The sequence below is a fragment of the Hyaena hyaena genome, unplaced genomic scaffold (assembly GCF_003009895.1).
Source record: "Hyaena hyaena isolate Hyena2069 unplaced genomic scaffold, ASM300989v1 scaffold_298, whole genome shotgun sequence".
Lineage (NCBI taxonomy): Eukaryota > Metazoa > Chordata > Mammalia > Carnivora > Hyaenidae > Hyaena > Hyaena hyaena.
The window spans coordinates 608,282-631,063 of record NW_024080927.1 but is presented as its reverse complement, the minus strand read 5'-3'; the positions used below and the strand labels follow the sequence as shown (position 1 = coordinate 631,063).

The window sequence follows — 22,782 nt, the reverse complement described above, 5'->3', positions numbered from 1 at the left end:
TATATATGTATGTATGGCCAAATAATTTTCCATTTTATGTATCAAGCACATTTTATTTATTGGTTCACCAGTTGATGTTCATTAGAGTTGTTCCCATCTTTTTTGGCTGTTGTGAATAATGCTGCTATTATTGAATAATGTTGTGAATAATGCTGCCCAAGTTTTTGTGGAACATACATTTTTATTTTTACTGGTGGATACCTAGGAGTAGATTTGCTGTATCTTATGGTAAGTCTATGTTTAATTTTTGAAGAAATTGCTAAAGTATTTTCTTAAGTTTATTTATTTATTTAGAGAGAGACCACACATGCACCTAGGGGAGGGACAGAGAGAGAGAGGGAGAGAGAGAATCCCAACAGCTCTGTTAGCACAGATCCTGACACGGGGCTCATTCTCACTACTGTGAGATCATGACCTGAGCCAAAATCAAGAGTTGGTCACTTAACCAACTGAGCCACTCAGATACCCCTAAACTGCCAAACTATTAAAGTGGTTGTATCATTTTACATTCCCTGCCAGCAGTATATGAGTGTTCCAATTTCTCTACTTCATTGCCAAATTAATTTTTCTGTCTTTTTAATTATAGCCATCCTAGTGGATATGAAGGGGTGTATATCAGCATAATTTTGGTTTACATTTGCATTTCTTTAATGGTGGACGATGTTGAGCATTATTTTATGTGCTTATTGACCATTTGTGTATCTTTGGAGAAATACCTATACAAATTCTAAACGATTTTTTAAAAATTAGGTTACTTAAAATTTTTTTTTTTTTTCAAGTAGTTTATTGTCAGATTAGTTTCCACATAACACTCAGTGCTCATCCCCACAAGTGTCCTCCTCCATGCCCATCCCCTCCTCCCCCCCATATCCATCAGTCCTCAGTTTTTGTCAGCATTCAAGAGTCTCTCATGGTTTGCCTCTCTCCCTTTCCCCCACCATTTCCCCCCTTCTTCTCCCCCTTGTTCCTCTTTTAAGTTCCTCCTAATCCTCCTATACGTGCAAACATATGATATTTGTCCTTCTCTGCCTGACTTATTTTGCTCAGCATAACACCCTCAAGGCCAGATTTCATTGTTTCTCATTGCCATGTAGTATTCCATGGTATAGATAAACCACATCTTCTTGATCCATTCATCTGTTGATGGACACTTAGGCTCTTTCCATGTTTTAGCTATTGTGGAGAGTGCTGCTATGAACTTAAAATTTTTGAGTTGTAGAAGTTCTTCATGTATTCTTTTTAAAAAATATTTATTCATGGAGTGGCTAGGTGTCTCAGTCAGTTGAGTGTCTGATTTTGGCTCACTTATCATGATCTCACAGTTCGTGGGTTCGAGTACCACATCAGGCTCTGTGCTGACAGCTGGAAGCCTGGAGCCTGCTTCAGATTCTGTTTCCCTCTCTCTCTGCTTCTCCCCCATTCATGCTCCCATGCTCTCTTGCACACTCTCTCTCTCAAAAATGAAATAAACATTAAAAAAATAATAAAATATTTGGGGCGCCTGGGTGGCTTAGTCGGTTAAGCGTCTGACTTTCGCTTAGGTCATGATCTCGCGGTTCGTGGGTTCGAGCCCCGCGTCGGGCTCTGTGCTGACTGTCAGCTCAGAGCCTGGAGCCTGTTTCGGTCTGTGACTCCCTCTCTCTCTGACCCTCCCCTGCTCACGCTGTCTCTCTCTCTCTCTCCTAGAAATAAATAAAACATTAAAAAAAAAATAATAAAATACTTAAGAGAGAGAGCACTCATGCACACATGCATGCAGAGGGGTGGGCAGAGAGAGGAAGAGAGAATCCTAAGCAGGCTCTGCACTGGCAGTGTGGGGCCCGACACAGGGCTTGAGCTCACCAACTGTGAGATCGTGGTCTGAGCCGAAATCCAGTCACTTAACAGACTGAGCCACCTAGGCGCCCCTCATAGATTCTTATTCTGTGGGTTTTCTTTCACTTTTTAAAAAATTTTTTTAATGTTTTATTTATTTCTGAGAGAGAGAGACAGTGTGAGCTGGGGAGGGTTATAGAGAGAGGGAGATACAGAATCTGAAGCCGTCTCCAGGCTCTGAGCTAGCTATCAGCACAGAGCCCGATGTGGAGCTCGAACCCACGAACTGTGAGATCATGACCTGAGCCAAAGTTAGATGCTTAACTGCCTGAGCCACGCAGGCGCCCCAGTAGTCTTTTCATTTCCTTGATAGTGCCTTTTAAACTGCAAAAGCTTTAAATTTTGAAAAAGTCCAATTTGTTAATTTTTTTCCTTTAATTGTGCTTTTGATGTCTTAAGAAATCATTTCCTACCCCAAGATTATGAAGATTCACTCCATCCGAGTTGTCTTTTAAGAGTTTTATAGTTCTAGCTCTTACATTGAGGCCTGTGATCAATTTTCAGTTAACTTTTTAGTATGGTGTGAAGTAGGAGTCCAAAGTAATTTTTTTGCATGTGGATATCCAAATGTCCCAGTACCATTTATTGGAAGACTATCTCTTTCCTATTTTCTTGGCATCTTTGTAAAGAATTAGTTGGCCATTAATGTAAGGGTTTATTTCCGGGCTCTGAATTCTATTTTGATTTATATATCTGTCCTTATCCCAGTACCACATTGTCTTGGTTGCTGTTGCTTTGTAGTACATTTTGTTTTATGTTTGCTTATTTTTGAGGAGGAGAGAGGAGGCCGGAGAGGGGGAGGAGGGAGGGAGGGAGAGAGAGACAGACAGACAGGGTGTGAGTGGGGGAGGGGCAGAGAGAAAGGAAGACACAGAATCTGAAACTGGTTCCAGTCTCTGAGCTATCAGCACAGAGCCTGACGTAAAGCTCGAACCTGTGAGCTCTGAGGCCATGATCTGAGCCAAAGTTGGACGCTCAAACTGGCTGAGCCACCCACGTGCCCCTGTAGTACATTTTAAAATCAGGAAATGTCAGTTCTCCAACTTTGTTATCCTTTTTCAAGATTGTTTTGGCTACTTGGGTCCCTTGCATTTCTGTATGAATTTAGGATCAGCTTGTTAATTTCTGCAAGAAGGAACCTGGGATTTTGATAGGATTGAGTTGAATATGTAGACCAGTTTGGTTAGTATAACTGTCTTAAGCAATATTAAGTTGTTACATCCATGAACATGGAATGTCTTTTGATTTAATTAGGGTTTTTTTTGTTTGTTTGTTTGTTTGTTTTAAAATAACCTCCGCACCCAGCGTGGAGCGCAACATAGGGCTTGAACTCAGGACCCTGAGATCAAGAGTTGGACGCCTAACTGAGCCACCCAGGCACCCTTCTTTAATTTTTTTATTCAATGTTTTATAGTTAATCAGCTGTACAAGTCTTATACTTCTTTTGATAAATTTTTTCTAATTGATGTTGTTTTATTCTTACCCTGTTCTGAACAGAGTTATCTTAATTTCATTTTTGAATTGTTCATTGTTAGTGTATAGAAGTATACACTACTTAGTGTATACATTGTTGGCGTATATTTGTACCCCTTTATACTGTGTTTGGAATGAATGTTGGGCCAACATGACTCCTGACAATTTGAGGGTGGTGCTTAATTATTTTGCTTTGATCAGCCACATCATACATTACAGTATTGTGGACTGGTTGTGGTTACCTTAGGCTTATTTAGGTTGTAGTTACATAAGGTTTATAACATTGTGTTACTCTGTGTTTCAGAACCATATCATAGTAGCACTTTGTGTAAAATCGTTTGATCTAGTAACTCAGAATGTGGTGCCTTTAGCTTTATAATACAAAAATTTATTTTTTTAATAAATGATTTTTTAGAGTTTATTTTGAGAGCGAGAGCGAGCAAGCGCGAACTTGTGTGTGTGAGAGAGAGCAGAAGCAGTGGAGGGGCAGAAAGAGGGAGAGAGAATCCCAAGCAGGCTCCGCACTGTCAGCATGGAGCCTGATATGGGACTTGAACTCAAGAACTATAAGCAAATGAGCCATCCAAGCTCCCCTGAATAAATGTAACTAAAAAATTTTTTTTAATGTTTGTTTATTTTTGAGAGAGAGAGAGAGACAGAGCATGAGCTGGGGAGGGGCAGAGAGAGAAGGAGACACAGAATCTGAAGCAGGTTTCAGGTTCCGACCTGTCAGCACAGAGCCTAACGCAGGGCTCGAACTTACAGACTGTGAGATCATGACCTGAGCTGAAGTCGGATGCCCAACCTACTGAGCCACCTAGGTGCCCCAATAAATGTAATTTTTAAAGGAGCTAACACCTGGTTTTATTTGTAGACCATTTGTAAGTAGCATCTGTAGCTTGTCATAGAAAATTAAAAGTAAAATCCCCATATTACTGTGTACCTTATTTTCATCACATTTGCCTGTTATTAAAGTACAGAGAATTTTTAAGCTGGCTTAATTTATTCATTTGCCTATAGTAGTAGAGTGAAGCGTTAAGTATTTTGATTTTATGTTTATGAGATTATTTATTTTTAAAACTTTAACATGTTTTTCAGGGTCAGTTAAATGAAAGCATGGACCATGGAGGAGTTGGACCATATGAACTGTAAGTTTATGTAAAAAGATTTTATTGTGCTCTCTTTCTTACAAGTAGATTGTATCAGTTCTGGTTTATAACCATCATGTGATTGAAATAACCTGTTCTTAATTATCTAGTCGTATATGTGTGTGTGTGTGTGTGTATAAATATACATACGCACTTGGTTTATTGAATTTAGCACCAATATAGTAACATATCTAGGGTTTTGAGATCATATATAGATTTTGAGGAAAAGATATTCATTCTGACTTAAAGTATATGGAATATGAATCTTAGTGGGTTAGGAATTATTGTTTAATTTTTTTTCCTAACTAAAATGTCAAATTTTTAGAAATGCCTTCCAAAGTCAAATGCTCTTATTTTGCCTGTAATACATCATTTATAAAGTGATTTGTATAATCTCAAAAGTCATTTTAGTCAAGCTCTTTTCGGTGACTATGGTGATTAATCTGCTCTGTACCCACCCTTAGGTAAAAACCATAGATTGGAAGGGAGACTGAGATCACTCATATAAAAAGCATTTAGGTGACAAAATAAATGCCAGTGTTGGAGTCTTTAAGTCAAGCTAATAGTAGATATGGAAAGATGAATGGATACATTTTATTAGCAAGAATTTTTTTGTAGCAGAGACTTGAGCTAATTGGGTATTTTTAGAAAGTTCTCAGATTTTCTGAAGTTGCCAAATGAAGTTGGATAATACCTAATTTCATAGACATTTTGAATGAACTAAATAAGAATAAGCAGAAGACTTTTTTCCTTTGTCAATGTAATAAACTTGTTCTAATTTATCTTAGTTTGGGGATGCTTGATGCTTACAAAAATAAATAATAGTACATTCTGTAAACCAACAGATACACAGTTATCAAGCCATCCTAATCTTGACCTACTATGTCACTGAATCGTTAGTTTACGGAGCACTGGTAGTAAATTTGCTGTTACATACCTTCTCCTTTTTACTTATTTGGATTATAGATACAGTATATTAAAGGTAGTTTAACTTGTTGAGAATTTACTTTTGGTTTTGCTTTTCTTCCCAGTGGCATGGAACATTGTGAGAAATTTGAAATTTCGGAAACTAGTGTGAACAGAGGGCCAGAAAAAATCAGACCAGAATGTTTTGAGCTACTTCGGGTACTTGGTAAAGGGGGCTATGGAAAGGTAGGAAGAATTTCTGAAATGAGAGCTGTTGTCTGTCTTGGGTAGATTAATTGTTAAGGCCTGGTTCAGTAGTCTTCTTCAATCTTTGTTTGCTAGCTGTCAGCAGAGGATATGATCACTTCACGTGCTATTATTTGAGGGATGTAAAGAAGTTCTCTTCCTACCGCCATACACATAAAAGACTGACACTTAATAGGCATTCAGTCGATATTTGTTGCATAAATAAATAGGCAACTATGCCAGGCAAAGTCTATTATTAGAGGATTGCTTCCTTCCTTTGGTTAAATGGTATCCCCTAGAAGTATCCTCTTAACAACCACTCCTTTCAAGAAGCATGGCACATTAAATTGTTACTGAGACCTAAATCTGAATGAGTATTCTTTGACTTGCTGTATTTGGAGCAATAGTTAGGGAAGCTGAAGAATATAAGAAGGGAGAAGAAAAATGAGAACTTCTTAGTTTCATAGTTCTGCTCAAGGCTTTCTAATTTATGAACTTTGTTCTGCTTAAGAAAATTTATACCTAGCTATTCTTTGTCAAAAAATTGAATTTTGATACATTTTATTAGTTAGGATTCAGTTTAAGGACTATTTATGCTGTTGTGTAGTGTTAACTTTTTCATAGCAAGACATTTGTAGTTTATTTTTAGGCTTAAGGACATATTCTAATGTGTTCTAATTATCTTGAATGTGCAACACATGCACTTAGAATCTCACATTATTTTAGCTGTTGCATGATAATGTTTTATAGAGTTAGCCATTTTAAGGAATAGGTAAATGGTAATTCCTATCAACTGTTATTAAAGTTTTGTGTGAAGCAAGGACAGAGGCATTCCTGGAAGAAATTTATATATTTTATAATTTTTAAGTTTGGTGTTCTGCTTCTGCAAACTTGGATTTTATGTATGAAGGTATATAGAGTGCTCATCATTGGATGGTCACCGACTTTGCACCAGATGTGAGCAGACCAAACAGGACGGCCTCATGTTGTATAGCAGGTTTCACTACTAAATCTTTAATATAATCTTTTAGTTCATCATTTTTGCACACTTTATGCTACTAATTTCTGTAAGAATATAAACTATTGTATCATTTGCTTCCTATAAATAGGAATTAAGGGAGTGTGGCTAGCATATTTAGCTTTTAATAACACACAAACACTTGTATTTTTTATTCAGGTTTTTCAAGTACGAAAAGTTACAGGAGCAAATACTGGGAAAATATTTGCCATGAAGGTGCTTAAAAAGGTGATTCCTTCTTTCCTCCTCTCTCCCCTACCCCTTTTTGTTCTCTCTCTCTCTTTTTTTTTTTTTAAAGTATGCTCCACAGCTAATGTGGGTGTTGAACTCATGACCCTGAGATCATGAGCTGTATGCTCCATCAACTGAGCCAGCCAGGAGTTCCCCCCTTCCCCCACCAACTTTATTCTTAATTGCTATAAAACCCACATTTTGGCCTAAAATTCTTAGTCAAGAAAATGTATTTCTAACACAGTAAGTCCTCTTAGAATATGATATGTTTCATTATTGTCATTCCTGTTTTATTTCTGCTTGGTGAAGGTGGAAAGGAGAGTTCTTTTAATTTTCCTCTGAGGTAACTCTTTTTGGCTCTGTGTTCTGGTCTCCATATTTCTAAGTAATAAGCATATCCTGCTATCACTTAATTCAGCAGTTTAAGAATTATGTTTTGACTTCCACTCTAACTTCTTCTTTCTCCCCATCCTCTTACTTTGCTTCATTTTCTTTGAGACTATTGTCTTCTCAAACCTTCCAACAACTCTGTTCAAGCCAGCGTTCTGTTAGGTAGTCTGTCAGTTTCATTTATTTTCCTGTAGATAACCCATCGGAACCTTCCGTTCCCTGTTCTGCCTGTATCGGTAGCTTTCTAGGCATAGCTGTTGTTACTGTACTTTGACCAAACTTTTGGAATCTGCTTGGCTCTGTCAGTGTTGGATTCTTTATTTCCTTCATCACATATCTTCCTTTTTCTTCATTTTTGCCTTTGTTCCCTCCTTTGGTGACCATCTACTTGTGGTTCCCTGAGAAAGGGTATAGGAAGGTAAAATTTTTGGGAAATAATTGCATATTTGAAAATTTCCCTTATACCCTTATAGTTTGATTGGGTGTGGTTTTGAAGTTGAAAATCATTTTCATCCAGGATTTTGCTTAATTTCCATCTAGCCTTGAGTGTTTCTATTGAGGATTCCCTTGCCATACTGATTCCCATGTTTCCTTAGAGGTCTGTTTTTCTTTAAAGATATCTAAGATTTTCTTTTGATTTCTGTCCTAAAGTTTTTTCAGTGATGTATTATCTTGTTTTTGATCCTTATTATTTTATTTATTTTTACTCTTTCAATCTTAAAAATTTGAATCCTTCAGCCCTAGGAGATTTTCTTGTATGGTCTCTGCTATTTTCCCCCTCTCCTATTTTCTTGGAATTATACTTAGATGTTGGACCTCCTGAACGAGTCATTTATTTTTCTTACCTTTTCCATTTGTCCATTTCTTTATCTTTTTGTTTGCTTTCTGAGATTTTTCTAGAAATTTATTTTCTAATCCTTTTACTGATTTTTATTATCATGTTTGTGGTTACCCAGAGCTCTGTTCTTTTTATAGCATCCTTTTTTTGTGAGTAGAATATCTTTTCTTATTCCTCTGAAGGTATTAATGATAATTCTTTCAAATGTTCTTTTGTTCTGTGCATTGTATCTCTTTTCTAAGTTTCTTTTTTCTTTGAGTTTGATTTAGTCTTTTCTATATCAAAGGCCTTCTTTAGATGTCTGGTGTTGTTCGCTGATTATTTATATTTAAGAATGGAACTCCGAAAAGCTGATCAGAAGTTCCATCTGTGTATAGGACAGTCATGTAGTTGTCTGGCAACTGACTGAAAACCTCTAAATATTTGTCTGTAGGTCAGTTGGTACTGAGAAAGAGCCTCTATTCTTTTGCCTAGAAAAAGTACCCTGGAACTGGATGAGAGAGAAGAGATGGAGAGCTTACCTTTCCAGCATGCAGACTTTCACTGAAGTCAAGTTTTTACTTTAGCACTTCATTATGATCCTTCACTCTTTCTGGAGAGTATACCTTTCCAAATGGTAGCAATCTACCTGTTTTTAGTCCTCCACCTTCTGTAGTCTCTAATGACTCATATTTTTTTTCTTCTTGCTTTTTATTTTTGTCTCTAATTTTGAACCTGTTAGGGTTCTGTAGATGAAATCAACTTCTTTTGAGTTAACTTCTTTGTGCAGACATTTAGACTTGATAATACCCTACTCTACTAAGTCATGTACCATTGCTTTATTTTGCTCTATTTTCACCTTTTGAGGTGTGGAGTTAGATGCATTTTCTAGTTTTATTGAAAAAGGATTATGTGTGTTTGGTTTCTTGTTCTTTTTGTTTGGGACTGATTTCTGAAAAGATCACACTGTCTTAAAACAAGTCTTAGTGGAAAACTATTAAAAGATAATCAAAGGGACTTTTAACAAAAATTATAGGGTTTGTAATACTTTGGTCTTTATCTTCTAACTGATTTTTACATAAGCAGTATGCATGACTTACTACGTTTAAAGGTGAGGAACAAATGTTATGACCACAACTTCATTGGTGATTGTCCTTTTTTTTTTTTTTTTTTTAATGTTTGTTTAAATAATCTCTACATAACTTGGGGCTTGCATTCATGATCCCAAGATCAAGCGTCCCATACTCTTCCAACTGAGCCCGCCAGGCGCTTCTGGTGATTCTTTTTTTTTTTTTTTAATGTTTATTTATATTTGAGAGATAGAGGCAGAGAGAGAGCGATTGAGACATCTGGGAGGGGCAGAGAGAGATGGAGATGGAATCTGAAGCAGGCTCCAGGCTCTGAACTGTCAGCACAGAGCCTAACACAGGGCTCAAACTCAAGTGCAGTGAGCTCATTACCTGAGCTGACATCTGACACTTAACTGACTGAGCCACCCAGGTGCCCTGCCCCGGTGATTGTCTTAAAGAACCAGTTAAGATATTCTTTTTTTTTTTTTTTTTTAATGTTTTATTTATTTTAAGAGAGAGGGTGCATCCCTGCGTGTGAGCAGGGCAGGGGCAGAGAGGAGGGGAGAGAGAGAATCTCAGGCAGGCTCTGCCCTGTCAGCGGGACTCAATTCCCACAAACTGTGAGATTTTGACCGGAACCAAAATCAAGAGTTGGACGCTTAACTGAGCCACCCAGGTGGTCCAGCAGTTTAGGTATTCTGAACATCAGTTTCTGTATCAATAAGTCAGAATTAATCTACTGTTTGGCTTTCTCATTGGAAACATTGAGATTAATCATTGTTTGATCTGTAAAACCTGTTAGGTATAGACTTGGAGACAGTGTAATAATACTTGTTCTCGAAATGTTGAAAGAAGTACTGGTCAAGATTCTTAGGTTAATTTATTCCTTTCAATATATTTTATAATCAGGGCTGACCATAATTAGTCCTAATTCTATCTTGAGTGAAGTATGTTTCTGGTATGGGTATCTTTAATGAAAGGAAGAGGATGTTGTTTTTTTTTTTTTTTTTACTGATGGTAGATGAGTGCAGTATATTAGGAAATCCATAGATTTAATTATTGCTAAATGTCAGACCTTCTTTTTTGGGCCCAGGTTTCTAAGACCTAACTTGCTTGCCTCTCCTTTTGCTTAGCACTCCCTCCCAGTCTCCGGGTTTTCTTTCCCTAAGCTTGGCTATAGAATCAGATACTGTCTCATTTTTTCCTTGTCGTCCCTGAAAATAAGCTCATTGGGTAAATAATGAAAGAGATTGCAAAGGTTAAGTCCATAATTTTGATTCCTGACTAGATAAGATGACTGTGTGCTGCCTTTGAGTATCTTTATTCTGACTTTATTATCCTGGAAGCAAAGCATACTCATGCTCCTGAACTCGGTATGTGGTAAAAACATATCTCTTTCCATCCTTGAAGATGAAATCAAAGTAGAAAGAACCAGGTATCTCTTTATCTTAAATGAGGTGTGCATTTGGACAGTCTGTCTGCATTTATCAATTCTCTTGGGATTTTTTTTTACAGGAATAGTACCATTTGGGTGTTTTCTCACAGTGGAATGTTGAGGAAAAGACTATTTCTCTTTCTTACCAGTTGCAACAAAAATGTATCCTGGAAGCAAAATACTATTGCCTATGGCATTAGTTCAGACCACACTGTAAATTTTAGACCCTTTGGCTGAAGGCTTGTGGTTTACAGATTGGTCATACTTCTTCCATTCCTTCTTTTATTGAATCAATTGAAAACCAGCAGTGTGCCAGCCATTATGCTAGATACTAGGAGTTAGCGTTTGAGGCAAATGTAGTCTCTGCCTATCACTCTGCTTACTATATAATTCAAGGAAACAATTGATAAGCTTATTGTTACCATTTCTCTTCTATACTGTGGTCAACATCCTTTCTACTTTGAGGTTGGAGCATCTCTCATCTTTTATCTTTTTTCTTCACTCCTAAGCCTTGCCATCCTGGATGTCTTCACTCTCCTTGTATTAAGTAAGTAATCCATGGCCTAGCTTTCCAATTCCTTGATCTCAACTCTGTCAGCTTTTACATCCATTCTGCTTTACCAACCTCCATGGCTGTATTCCCCACCTCTGAAGTATTGGGTTATAATACCAACAATAACTTTGTTGCTTCTTTATTCCCACAATACCTGGTCTTTGACCCTAAATCTTTTAGTCCTTTGGCCTTTTTGGTTTTTTCCTAAGTTTTTAATCCCCTTCTTATTTCACTTTATTTTGAATCCAGCCTAATCAGCATAATCTGCCATTTCAGTCACTTGCTAGTCCCATTGACCTTATGTTTAGGAAAGTCCTAATCTTAATCAATTTAGTTGTTAATGCTCCTTTATTCCTGTATTTCAGCTGCTGGAACATTGCTGGCAGAAGCCACACAAACTTGTAGATTGCTGCTGGAACAAATTCATAGTCCCCAACCTGTTTGGACTCTCAGTTACTCATCAACTGTTTTTTTTCATGTCCTTAGATAACTCATTCCATTCTCTACAACTTTGCTATTAGTCTCTCTTTCCTCTTTTAATAGACTGCTTCTCTTCCTATTTGAGGCTGGCACATGTCATTACCTTCCACTTCCTGTTCTGATCCCTACCCCTAATACTATATTAATCTGCATTTTCACCTGTCTTTATTTCCTTCTTTCCAGTGCTAGTGGGAGATGTATTCTTCCTCCTTTCCAAGGCTAAGCCCTTTCTTTATGTTTTGGATCTCATCCCTGTCTGCCTATATGGGGTCTTTGTCACTTCTTTCTCTCTTTCCATCCTCTCTCCTAACTTCTTTCTTTGTTTAAATATATTTATCTCTTTGCCATATTTAGTAAAACAAATCCTTCCTTCGTACAGTCTCCCTATAGCTTCCACTCTCTTTGCCTTTCATAGTTGAGTTTCTTGAGAAGTCATGTTTTATTGCTTTTTTTTAAAACTCAATATATTTTGACTTAATGACTCTATGGTTTCATGAAAGTCTTGTCCCCTATGTCACCACCAGTCTCCTAATGGCTGAATCCGGTGGTCTTTATTCATCTTTAATGTAGCTCTCTGTTGTATTGAAGCTATTGAACACACCATTTTGAAACTGTTTCCTTGACTTCTGTGATTCTACTTTATTAATTTTTCATCTTATCTCTTAGTCTTTTGCTTTCAGACTTTCTCAGAATTTCTTACTTAAAAAATTCAAACTGGGATGCCTGAGTGGCTCAGTTGGTTAAGCATCCGACTCTTGGTTTTGGCTCAGGTCATGATCTCACGGTTCATGAGTTCGAGCCTCTGTCAGTACGGAGCCTGTTTGCGGGATTCTCCCTCTCTGCCTCCACCCCACCCCTCATGTCTCTCTTGCTATCAAAATAAATAAATTTAAAAAAAAAACCCTCAAACCTCCTGAGGTTTAAAAACTAATGTATCTTTAAAATTTTTCAAACTTTCCAAAGAGTTGCAAGAATAGTACAGTGAACAGCAATTAAGTTTGCCATGTTCTCTTTGTCTACCCCTACTTTCTTCATCCCTTCCATGTATATGTATATTTATGTAAATTCAAAATTTTTATTTTTTTGCTGTAAATTTGAAAGTTAATTCTAGCTATCATGGTGTTTCACTCTTTCTTTAATTTCTATTTTTTAAGTATATTTATTTTGAGAGTGAGAGAAAGTGGGGGAGGGGCAGAGAGAATCCCAACCAGGCTTCATGCTGTCAGCCCAATGTGGGACTCTATCTCATGAACTGTGGGACCTGAGCCAGAATTAAGCGTCAGACGCTTAACTGGCTAAGCCACCCAGGAGCTTCTATATCTCTTAAAAAATAAGGGCATTTTCATATGTAAGAGCTTGGGTCAGTTGTTTTGCACAGTATCCCTTAATTTGGATATATTTCATTGTTTACTTATGAAAACACATACATTTTAAATTTAGGTTAAGTACTTTTTGCAGGAGTATTATGTCCTTGGTGCATGGGCTCAGGAAGTACTATATGTTGTTCTATCCTGTTTATGGTAAAATTGAGTTTGATCACTTGGTTAAGGTAGTGTCTGACAGACTTTCCATAGTGCAGGTACCCTTTTCCCTTTGAAATTATTTATTAAAAAAAAAATTTTAATGTTTATTTACTTTTGAAAGCAAAGAGAGACAGAGCACGGTAGGGGAAGGGCAGAGAGAAAGGGAGACACAGAATCCAAAGCAGGCTCCAGACTCTAAACTGTCAGTACTGAGCCTGACACAGGGCTTGAACCCATGAACCATAAAATCATGACCTGAGCTGAAGTCGGACACTAAACTGACTGAGCCACCCAGGCACCCCTAAATTAATAAGCATCTATGGTGTACTATTGAGGGATATGAATAGTCTATGCTAATAATTTTTTTAAAGTAATCCCTGTGCCCAACATGGGACTCGAACTCATGACCAGGAGTTGCATGCTCCACTGACCGAGCCAGCCAGGCACACCTATCCTAATAATCTTTTACCCAGTAGTTTTATCATCCTTTGTTTCTTACCCAAATCAGATATTACTAGTGTGATTATAGAATGGAGACTTTTCTATTTTTATCATTTTGTTTCTGTATTAGTTGTCATTCTTCTATAAAAAAGTTTTTCATACTTCCTTTTTTAAATTTAATTTTAAGAGTCAATATATACTTTTTGTTTTTAGTGTGTTATCCATTTCATTATTCATTTTGGTTCTCAAATTGTCTCAAATTTTGCTAGAGAGCTATTAAGATGGCTTTTATGTTCTTTAGATGTATTTTGTCAGTTTTTTAGTACTTCCTGGTATAATAGAGTGCTCCAGATTTACCTTGCACTTTCCCTGACCCTGGCTTAGAACGATCTTTTTCTCTAAGGAACTCTGGTTTCTTTTGGTGGAGAAACCAATATCTGGGTGTCAGCTATGCTCCTTACAACTAAGGTGTCATTGTTTCTGGCTCTTTCAGTGGATACAGCAAAGAAGTTTTGTTTTGTTTTTAAATCATGGCTTCAAATTGATATCCCTAATTCCAGTCCAGTTCCATAGGGCTTTTCTTCTCTCAATCCATATTTGCATTTCTGTTTTTCCACAGTGAGAAGCCTGGTAGCAACATCAATAAATTTACTCATTTGCTCAGTTGTTCAATACATGCTTAATAGTTTGAGAAATATAATGCGGATACTACCAGCGGTTACAAACCTGCTAAGTGTGGTTTAAGATTTCTTTACAATTTTTGTTAGGCTTACATACGTCATTAAGATTGCAGTGTAAGGTTATTTAAATATCATTTTTCTCCTGTAATAAAATTGTCAGTATAATATTTAGTTATATTTTTGTATTTCTGTTGTGTTCAATTTTATTTTCCTCCCCCAACCTTGTTGATTTAATTTTACTTTTGGAATGTATTAAGCATTAACATGGTTCAGAATTCAAAAACCTCCATTTTATAATCACAGAAAAAAAAATGAATGCTAAACATTTGAGATTTTATCAGAAGATATACTGAGAAGTCTGATATCCTTTCTTACCTTTCTACTTGTCATTAGCATTTGGTTTATCGTAGTTGTGTTAATTATTAAAGATACAAGGAGATACATATATATATTCTTACATCCCCTTTCATACGCAAAAGGTAACATACTGTGATACTGCCATGCTATATATGCTCTTTTGCACCTTGTTTTTTCTTTTTTTCTTATTAAAAAAAATTTGTTTTTAATGTTTTATTTAGTTTGGAGAGAGAGAGCATGAGCAGGGGAGGGTCAGAGTGAGAGGGAGATACAGAATCTGAAACAGGCTCCAGGCTCTGAGCTGGCTGTCAGCACAGAGCCCGATGCGGGGCTTGAACCCACAAACTGTGAGATCATGACCTGAGCTGAAGTTGGATGCTTAACCAACTGAGCCACCCAGCTACCCCTGCACTTTGCTTTCATAGAGATATTCCCCATTCTTTTACACATTGGGTAGTCAGTATTCTGTGCATGGGCATTTACGTTGTTTCCAACTTTCCACTTTGCAACTGATAACCTGTGTATATGCTTTTTCATGTTACATATACCAGAACTTAGTCCTATAATTTAGACAGACTTAACATGTCTAAAACAATACATCATTTTTCCCAAAACTTTTTTCTTGACTTCTATTCCCTGTTATTGAATGATAACCATTATCTATCCTATGACTTATGCAGAAATCATATCATTATTTCTTTTCATACCTAGTCAGCAAGTGCTGATGATGCATCTTTATCTTTTTCCACCAACTTTATTTTCTTAGTTACAGTAAGACTCTACCTAAGGTCTTACTTTGCTTAGTTTACTGTACTTGTCTCCTAATTGGTCTTATTTCTTCCCTAAAACTCCACACTGCTACTAAAACTGTCTTAAAGCTAAGGGTTGTTCATCTCCCTAAACTTAATATTTCTCTTGTGCCTCTAAGATTCAAATACTTTTGCCTGGATGCCTAGGTCTTATATTTCCTGGTCTCCACCTACATCTCCAGCCTAATCTCTAGCCACTTCTTACCATACTGAACTACTTCTGTTAGACATGTCCTGTCAAGCCTCTTTTGCACCGGAAATGTCTTTTTTTATGCTCTACATTTCATTTTAACTATTTTTCATGATACACCTTAGGTATTGCCACCTCCAGAAACACTTCTTGCCAGGTCAGGTGCAGTTCTCCGTTCTTCTGTAGTATCTTGTGCTTACCTACATTGACTTCTCTCTCTTCCCTGGGACTCCAGACACCTGTAGGCTGGAGACTTCTATTAGTTCTGCTTTCTTATTCCAGAGCCTAGAGTATAGTAGACATTCAACAGTTAGTGAATATATGAATAAACTTGATCTGTTTTCATTTTTTTAAAAAGTATCTTTAGGTTTTCATTTACATGTTCACCACAAAGAGTCTAGACAGTGCAGATGTTTATGAGAAGTGAATGGCTTCCATTATTCCTATCTTTGTCTTTAGTGGGAACTATGATTAATAGTTTAATATTGGCAAGAAAAGCACAAAATAGATTTTCCAGATACTATAGAATAAAAATGTCTACTGTTATGTTCTTATAGATCATCTCTTTTCCTTTAGGCAATGATAGTAAGAAATGCTAAAGATACAGCTCATACAAAAGCAGAACGGAATATTCTGGAGGAAGTAAAGCATCCCTTCATTGTGGATTTAATTTATGCCTTTCAGACCGGTGGAAAACTCTACCTCATCCTTGAGTATCTCAGCGGTCAGTACACTCAGTTTGGTGTAATTATTTGCATTTGCTCCAGAAACTGGGTCAAAATTATTTTCCAGTGGAAAAATGCTTTTCCCCAATGTGATTAAATATTCTTAAAATTGACAAGTACATTGACATAGGAATTCAGATGTGACTGAATGTTTCTTTTTGCAGAAAAATATGAAGGAAACTTTAAAGGTTAAATTTTTTTTCCCATCTGTAAAATTTTATCTTTTTTTTTTTAAATGGTTTTATTTAATTCTGAGAGAGAGAGAGAGACAGCGTGAGCAGGGGAGGGTCAGAGAGAGAGGGAGATACAGAATCTAAAACAGGCTCCAGGCTCAGATCTAGCTGTCAGCACAGAGCCCGACGCGGGGCTCAAACCCATGAACCATGAGATCATGACCTGAGCCAAAGTTGGATGCTTAACCGACAGAGCCACCCAGACGCCCCTGTAAAATTTTGTTTTAATTCTTATCCCTTTGTAACCAATTACATAAAATAAAAACACCTAATTGATAGAGAACCATCACATTGACTACGCTTGGGTAAGAAACTATAATTTACATGAATCATCAAAGCATTTTTTCTAAATTGAAGTGGAAAACTTATTGAGAGTATTGTTTAAGATACTGAATATTTTTGGAATTGCATCTCTAAAGAGAAGAATTTTTTGGTTTAATGTAGCTTTTTTGATAGACTATGCAGTTTACATTGGAAAACATCCAGTTTCTAGGGTTTATCGCCTCCTAGAAACTTGTTGCTTCCTTATCATTTCTAGGTCACAAGTATCTATTTCCTGCAAACACATGTGAGTTTTCTGAATAACAAATTTCACAATAGTCTGTAACATGGAACAGAAAGCTGCAGAATTTAGTTAACTTTTATGTGACAGTTGCCATTTTTTTCATTTTTTGGTAACTTTATTTTGACATAATTTCAGATTTACACAGAAGAGTTGCAGAAATAGTACAAAGACTTCTCACACTCTTCACCTCGATTCCCCAAGTGTTATCATTTTACCAGTTTTGTTTCATCCTTTTTCTCTCCCTCTTTATGTGTATGTATATGCATGTGTGCGTGTGTGTGTATATATATGTATGTGTGTATGTGTATATACATCTCTACACATGTATATGTATATACATCTATACACACACACACGTATGTGTATATACATTTTTTTTCTGGACTGCTCAAGAGAGTTGCAGACATGATTTTCCATTGCCTCTAAATACTTCAGTGTATATTTTCTGAAATCAATGACAGTATCTTACTTAACTCTGTTAAAAGGTTCAAAAATAGGAAATTAACATTGATATAGTAATATCTCTCAGTTTCCTTTAATCTGGAACAGTTCTTCATTCTTTCTTTGTCTTTCTTGACCTTAGCATTTTTGAAGAGTATAGGACAGTAATTTTGTAGAACACATCAATTTGGGCTTATCTGATGTTTCCTCAAGATTAGATTCAGGTCATGCATTTTTGGGAGGACCATCGAAGTGACACTGTCCTTCTCTGTTAGATCAGGAGGTACATGATATTTATATCTTTGTCCCATTACTGTTGATGTTAACTTTCATCACGTATAAGGTGATGTCTGCCAGTTTTTTCCCCTGGTGAAGTTTTCCCTTTGTGATGAATAAGTATCTTGAGATACTTCTGGATTATTTAAATATCTGTCTCTCATCAAACTTTTACATACAGTTTTAGCATTCATTGATTCTTGCTTGAAACACTTAACTGTGATGATTGCCAACTGATTTTTCTTATTCCATCATGCCTCATTCATTTATTATTTAGCATTTTACTGTAATGAAGAACTTTCCCTTCTCTCCCTTTTAAGAAATATATTGATCTCTTCATTGATTTACATCATTGCGGACCTGTGGATTCTAAGATTACTCAGTGGGATATAATTCTTTATTATCATTACTTACTTTAATATTCACAATAGTGCCATGCTTTTAACAAAGCTGCTGCCAGGTTTCTTTAGATTAAGAGTTCCAAAAATATGGAATAAGGGCATTTGTTAATTTTAATTTGTAAAGGTGGCTCAATTATATACTAACATTTTTCTGCTTAGGGTAAGCTGTTAGAGAAACTTTAACCAAGAGTTTTATAACCTCAGGTCTGGAATCTATAACTATCTTGAAGTTTTTATATGTAAAACCTGGAATTCCAAAACCTACATATTTTACATAAGAATAAGAACTCTGCTAAAAATAGAATCCTGAAGACTTAGTTTTAAATCTATAGTTTTTAGGATTCTTTTTTTATTTTTAAGGAGCTGATGTCTTTAAATTATGGTTAAAAGGGAAGCCCAGCCCTCTTGTTAGAAATGGGTTGGAAATGAAGATTGTTTTATTTCTAATGTCTTTTCCTTTTCTTTACAGGAGGAGAATTATTTATGCAGTTAGAAAGAGAAGGAATATTTATGGAAGACACAGCCTGGTAAGTGAAATTTTTGTGGTTGCATGGATTCAGGTAATGATTCACATAATTAAAAGCAAAGCCCTATTCCCACTGTGGGCAGCCAAATGATTCAATAAATTGTTCTGGAGCCAGTCAGTCACACAGGACTTCAAGGGGGAGAAGCATCTATGGGACGGGGCAGCTTTTGGAGGTCACATCATTCCTTTGCCCCCAGGCCTTGGGTGGAACGCTCTTCACGCCAGTTCCTAACAGAACCATTCTCACTGGGGCTTTCTTTCCTTGAATTGGTAAGCTGCCTGCCTTGGCTGTGGGTGAGTGTGGTTTTCCGGTGAAACTTTATGTGTGGAACAATGGAAAGTATCAGAAATCATCTCCTCTTTTTTTTTAGACTTTCCAGTTCCCAAGGTGCAGTCTTAGGGAGGTGATAAACCGGCACACATCATCTGTGGATTGATTCTATGGCCAGGATGGGATCTACCCTTATATTTCTTAAGATGGCATCTGCTTCAAATTAAAAATATACACATCCTTTTGTGAGAGGACAGTATTGGGTAACAATAAATCAGTTTATCCTACACATTAATTGAATAGAAAACACTTAAATGTTTTTTTTTACCTTAATTACCAAACTGCATTCCATTGTTTAATTTCAGGCCTTTTCTAACACAGAAGCTGCATTTAAGAGCCTTAGGGATGAAGTGCCCTTTTTTGGAGGAGGCTCTCTGAGCCATGTTGGAGGCTGTGTTTGTGGTCCTGCTGGCTGTGAAACTGCCTCAGTCCTCTAGGACACACCCTCTCCATCCTGGAGTAATCTGCAGGATTGCAACATTGTTATGCAGCCAGTATTGCAGTGCCTTGTGCTTTTCGAATCCAGACAGGGTTGACTCAGCCCTTTATTCTTTTGAGGTAGATAAATTTGAGTGTCACACAGTTTATAGTTGTGGGCTGGCTGGCAAGAGGGAGGGCAGATACTGTGGGCATGAACTGTATATAAATAGCAGCTGTTTTAAGGGATGAGTGGGCTTCTCAGGGTCAGGTTATTTATAAGGTATCTTTTGAAACTAAGATTTGATCTCTGAGAATAACAAGTTCCTATGTCCTGTGGGATTTTTAAATTGGGGGTGGGTGGGAGAAAATTGCTTTGATGTGAATGACTATTGGCCCAATTCCTACAACAGAACAAAACCAGTGACAGTTTGGCATATTCTGGACTTCTTTGCAATTTAGCAGTATGTTTTAATGATGAAATTAAACATTTTATAGTTTCACTAAATAAGTGAAACATAAATGTCATCATGCCTTTTGGCAGCCTCCTATGCCATCTCTTTCCCCCATCCCCACCCCCATCCCCACTAATTTGGTCTTTGGTGCATGTCTATTTCTTTCAAGGAATTTTGCTCCATACATAAACTGCTTTGAGTATATTACTCTTTTTAATTTTATAAAATCACTTTTGTTTCCAGCTTTTACTTGGCAGAAATCTCCATGGCTTTGGGGCATTTACATCAAAAGGGGATCATCTACAGAGACCTGAAGCCGGAGAATATCATGCTTAATCACCAAGGTGGAGATATACTGTAAACAGTTCTATAGTAAATAATCATCTTAAAATCCTCCCACACAGGTCATGGTCATTTTTCAAAGCCCCATAGTCATGTATCTATTATAATACATTCCTCCCTCAGAATTTATGGCATCATAATACTTGCTGAGTATTTAGGTATTTGTGATTGATGAGATTAAAGGGAGTTAAGGATAATTGGCCACTCAACTCTTTCAGTTTAATCCTTGCTCTTTATAGCTTGTAATTCTTTTGAAATCTTTCCATATAATGTGGTAAGCCAAAAGCCAAACTCTAATTTTGGCTTGTTCCTTAAATTGGAAGGTAAATCGTAACTCTTTAAGTTGAGTTTTCCTTAAGGATAAAAATACATAAATATTAGAAGCAATACTATTTATGATAAATTTTCATAATGCTGTAAAAAAAGAAAGGGTTAGAATTGAACAAAGATATTTGCTATAGCCTGGGAAAGAAAATGTTTACTATAGGCATCAGTTTATTCTTGCTGCTTGTAACAACAAACATAAAAACCAGAAAAGCTAATATTCTCTGCAGCAGTAGGTAGAGCAGACTGAGTCTTGATTACAACTGCATGCTGCTACAGACAGTTTGATTTATGCAAAAGTAATATGGGCTGTGTAGAATTTGCAGTTCAGTCAGCCAACGAGGCTGTTGGGGTGCCTGGTAACAACGGCTGATCCCCTGAGGTGTACAAAATGATACCCGAGGTAGTTAAGAGTTTCAGATTCTTGGACGGGAGATCGTGTGTGGACAACTGATGCTAGTATAAATCCGTTTCAAATTGTGATTTTTTTTTTCTTCCTTCTTTCTCTCTCCCTCTCTGTCTCTCTCTCTCTCTTTTTTTTTTTTTTTTTAGGAGAAATGCTGTACTTAACCAAGTATATCATGGGAATCTATGTATTTCCCTCCCTCCCACTTCTACTCCCATCCCCCCAAACCTGGATTCTGATTCTGAAGACAAAGGATAGAATAGGGAAGTGACTAGTTAACTTCTTTGATCCATAAACTTGAGTGTGTCAGGTGGTTCTGTGAAAATAATGTTCATATTTCTTCTGTATCAGAGTAAAGTACACATTTACATTTGAATCAGTAGGCCATTGCCTTTTCTCTTCTCTGAAACCGGGTCCCTGGGGTTGTGAACCACGAGATCTCTAATAACAGTTCAGTAAAGCTAAACTTGAACTGAAATGTTCTTTGTGTAAGGTAGTCAGTTTTTTACTTTCTGGGTAAGAGATGAAGGTCCCATGCCATGTAGCAATTTCATTTCTTTTTCTGAACTGGCAGTATTGGCAGAATAAGCTAACTTGTTACAGTGACTTTCTGAGACCATTTAAAAAACTCTCCACACAGTTCACTGTGGTAAAAGTTATATATTCGAAGTACAGTGTTAACACCTCTGTTTGAAAGGTACAGCATCTTTATTAGGGTTTGTATACTTAAGCCAGACTTTGAGGAATTTTTCCTAGTGCCTACTTTCTCAGGATGGTAGAGGATTCTAGGTATAGGTAAAGCTGGAGCCTTGGACAAGCTGTTTTAGTTTTTTCTCTTTTTTTCCTTTGCTAGGTAGATTATATCTTTGGCAAAAGATGACTGCGCTAGCCTCCTAGGGAGTTATCATCTCATTTTATGGATGACACCTTGCTAGTTCTTTGTATCTTCAAAAAAATATTTAAATGGAAGCATAGATTATTGTTTTGTATGATGCATTCAAACACTGCACATACTTAGAATTCTCACGATAATCATACTATGATCTTTCATTGTAGGTCATGTGAAACTAACAGACTTTGGACTATGCAAAGAATCTATTCATGATGGAACAGTCACACACACATTTTGTGGAACAATAGAATACATGTGAGCTGCATGTTGAAAGAAATATAACTGGTTTGGGGGTAATAGCTAACTTTTACCTGGCTTACGTAATAGTGTGCTATATTTTTTATAGCACCAATTGGTTCCATGTATTGTTTTTAAAATTCTAATTCAGATGATATGCAAATGGGTGAATATTTTAGGCGCATTATTTTTCTCATTGTAGGGCCCCTGAAATCTTGATGAGAAGTGGCCACAATCGTGCTGTGGATTGGTGGAGTTTGGGAGCATTAATGTATGACATGCTGACTGGAGCAGTAGGTGCACAGTTAAAAGCTGCATGTATTCTGGTCTGTGCTGAGTAGTTATAAATCATTATAGCAAGAGACCTTTTGTGTGCTTTCTAAAAGTGTTACTGATGGAGTTCTTTAAAAAAAAAAAAAATCATGCTAATAGTGCTTCATTAGTAGTACTTTAGCCCCCTCTACTTTTCAAAACATTTTTGTTCAAATGATCTGTCATGGCAGTCCTGTGAAATAGGTGTAATAGGTACTGCCCTTATTTTATAACTAGAGAAAGCAAAGCATATAATC

General features: G+C 36.7%; 1 protein-coding gene across 5 annotated transcripts in view; it reads left to right on the top strand.

The window, feature by feature from the left end:
- The window catches only part of RPS6KB1 (ribosomal protein S6 kinase B1), a 39,331-nt gene that overhangs the window by 6,334 nt on the left and 10,215 nt on the right, over positions 1-22,782 (top strand). The window contains exons 2-9 of one of the 5 annotated variants that reach the window (XM_039247322.1): positions 4,447-4,496; positions 5,528-5,648; positions 6,826-6,894; positions 16,219-16,366; positions 18,753-18,810; positions 20,256-20,356; positions 22,141-22,231; positions 22,416-22,506. In XM_039247322.1, the coding sequence (XP_039103253.1) occupies positions 4,447-4,496; positions 5,528-5,648; positions 6,826-6,894; positions 16,219-16,366; positions 18,753-18,810; positions 20,256-20,356; positions 22,141-22,231; positions 22,416-22,506 (729 nt within the window). Of the gene's footprint in view, positions 1-4,446; positions 4,497-5,527; positions 5,649-6,825; positions 6,895-16,218; positions 16,367-18,752; positions 18,811-19,006; positions 19,080-19,180; positions 19,676-20,255; positions 20,357-22,140; positions 22,232-22,415; positions 22,511-22,782 lie in introns of those variants that run through there. The other 4 variants (XM_039247323.1, XM_039247324.1, XM_039247326.1 and 1 more) reach the window with 4 other exon arrangements.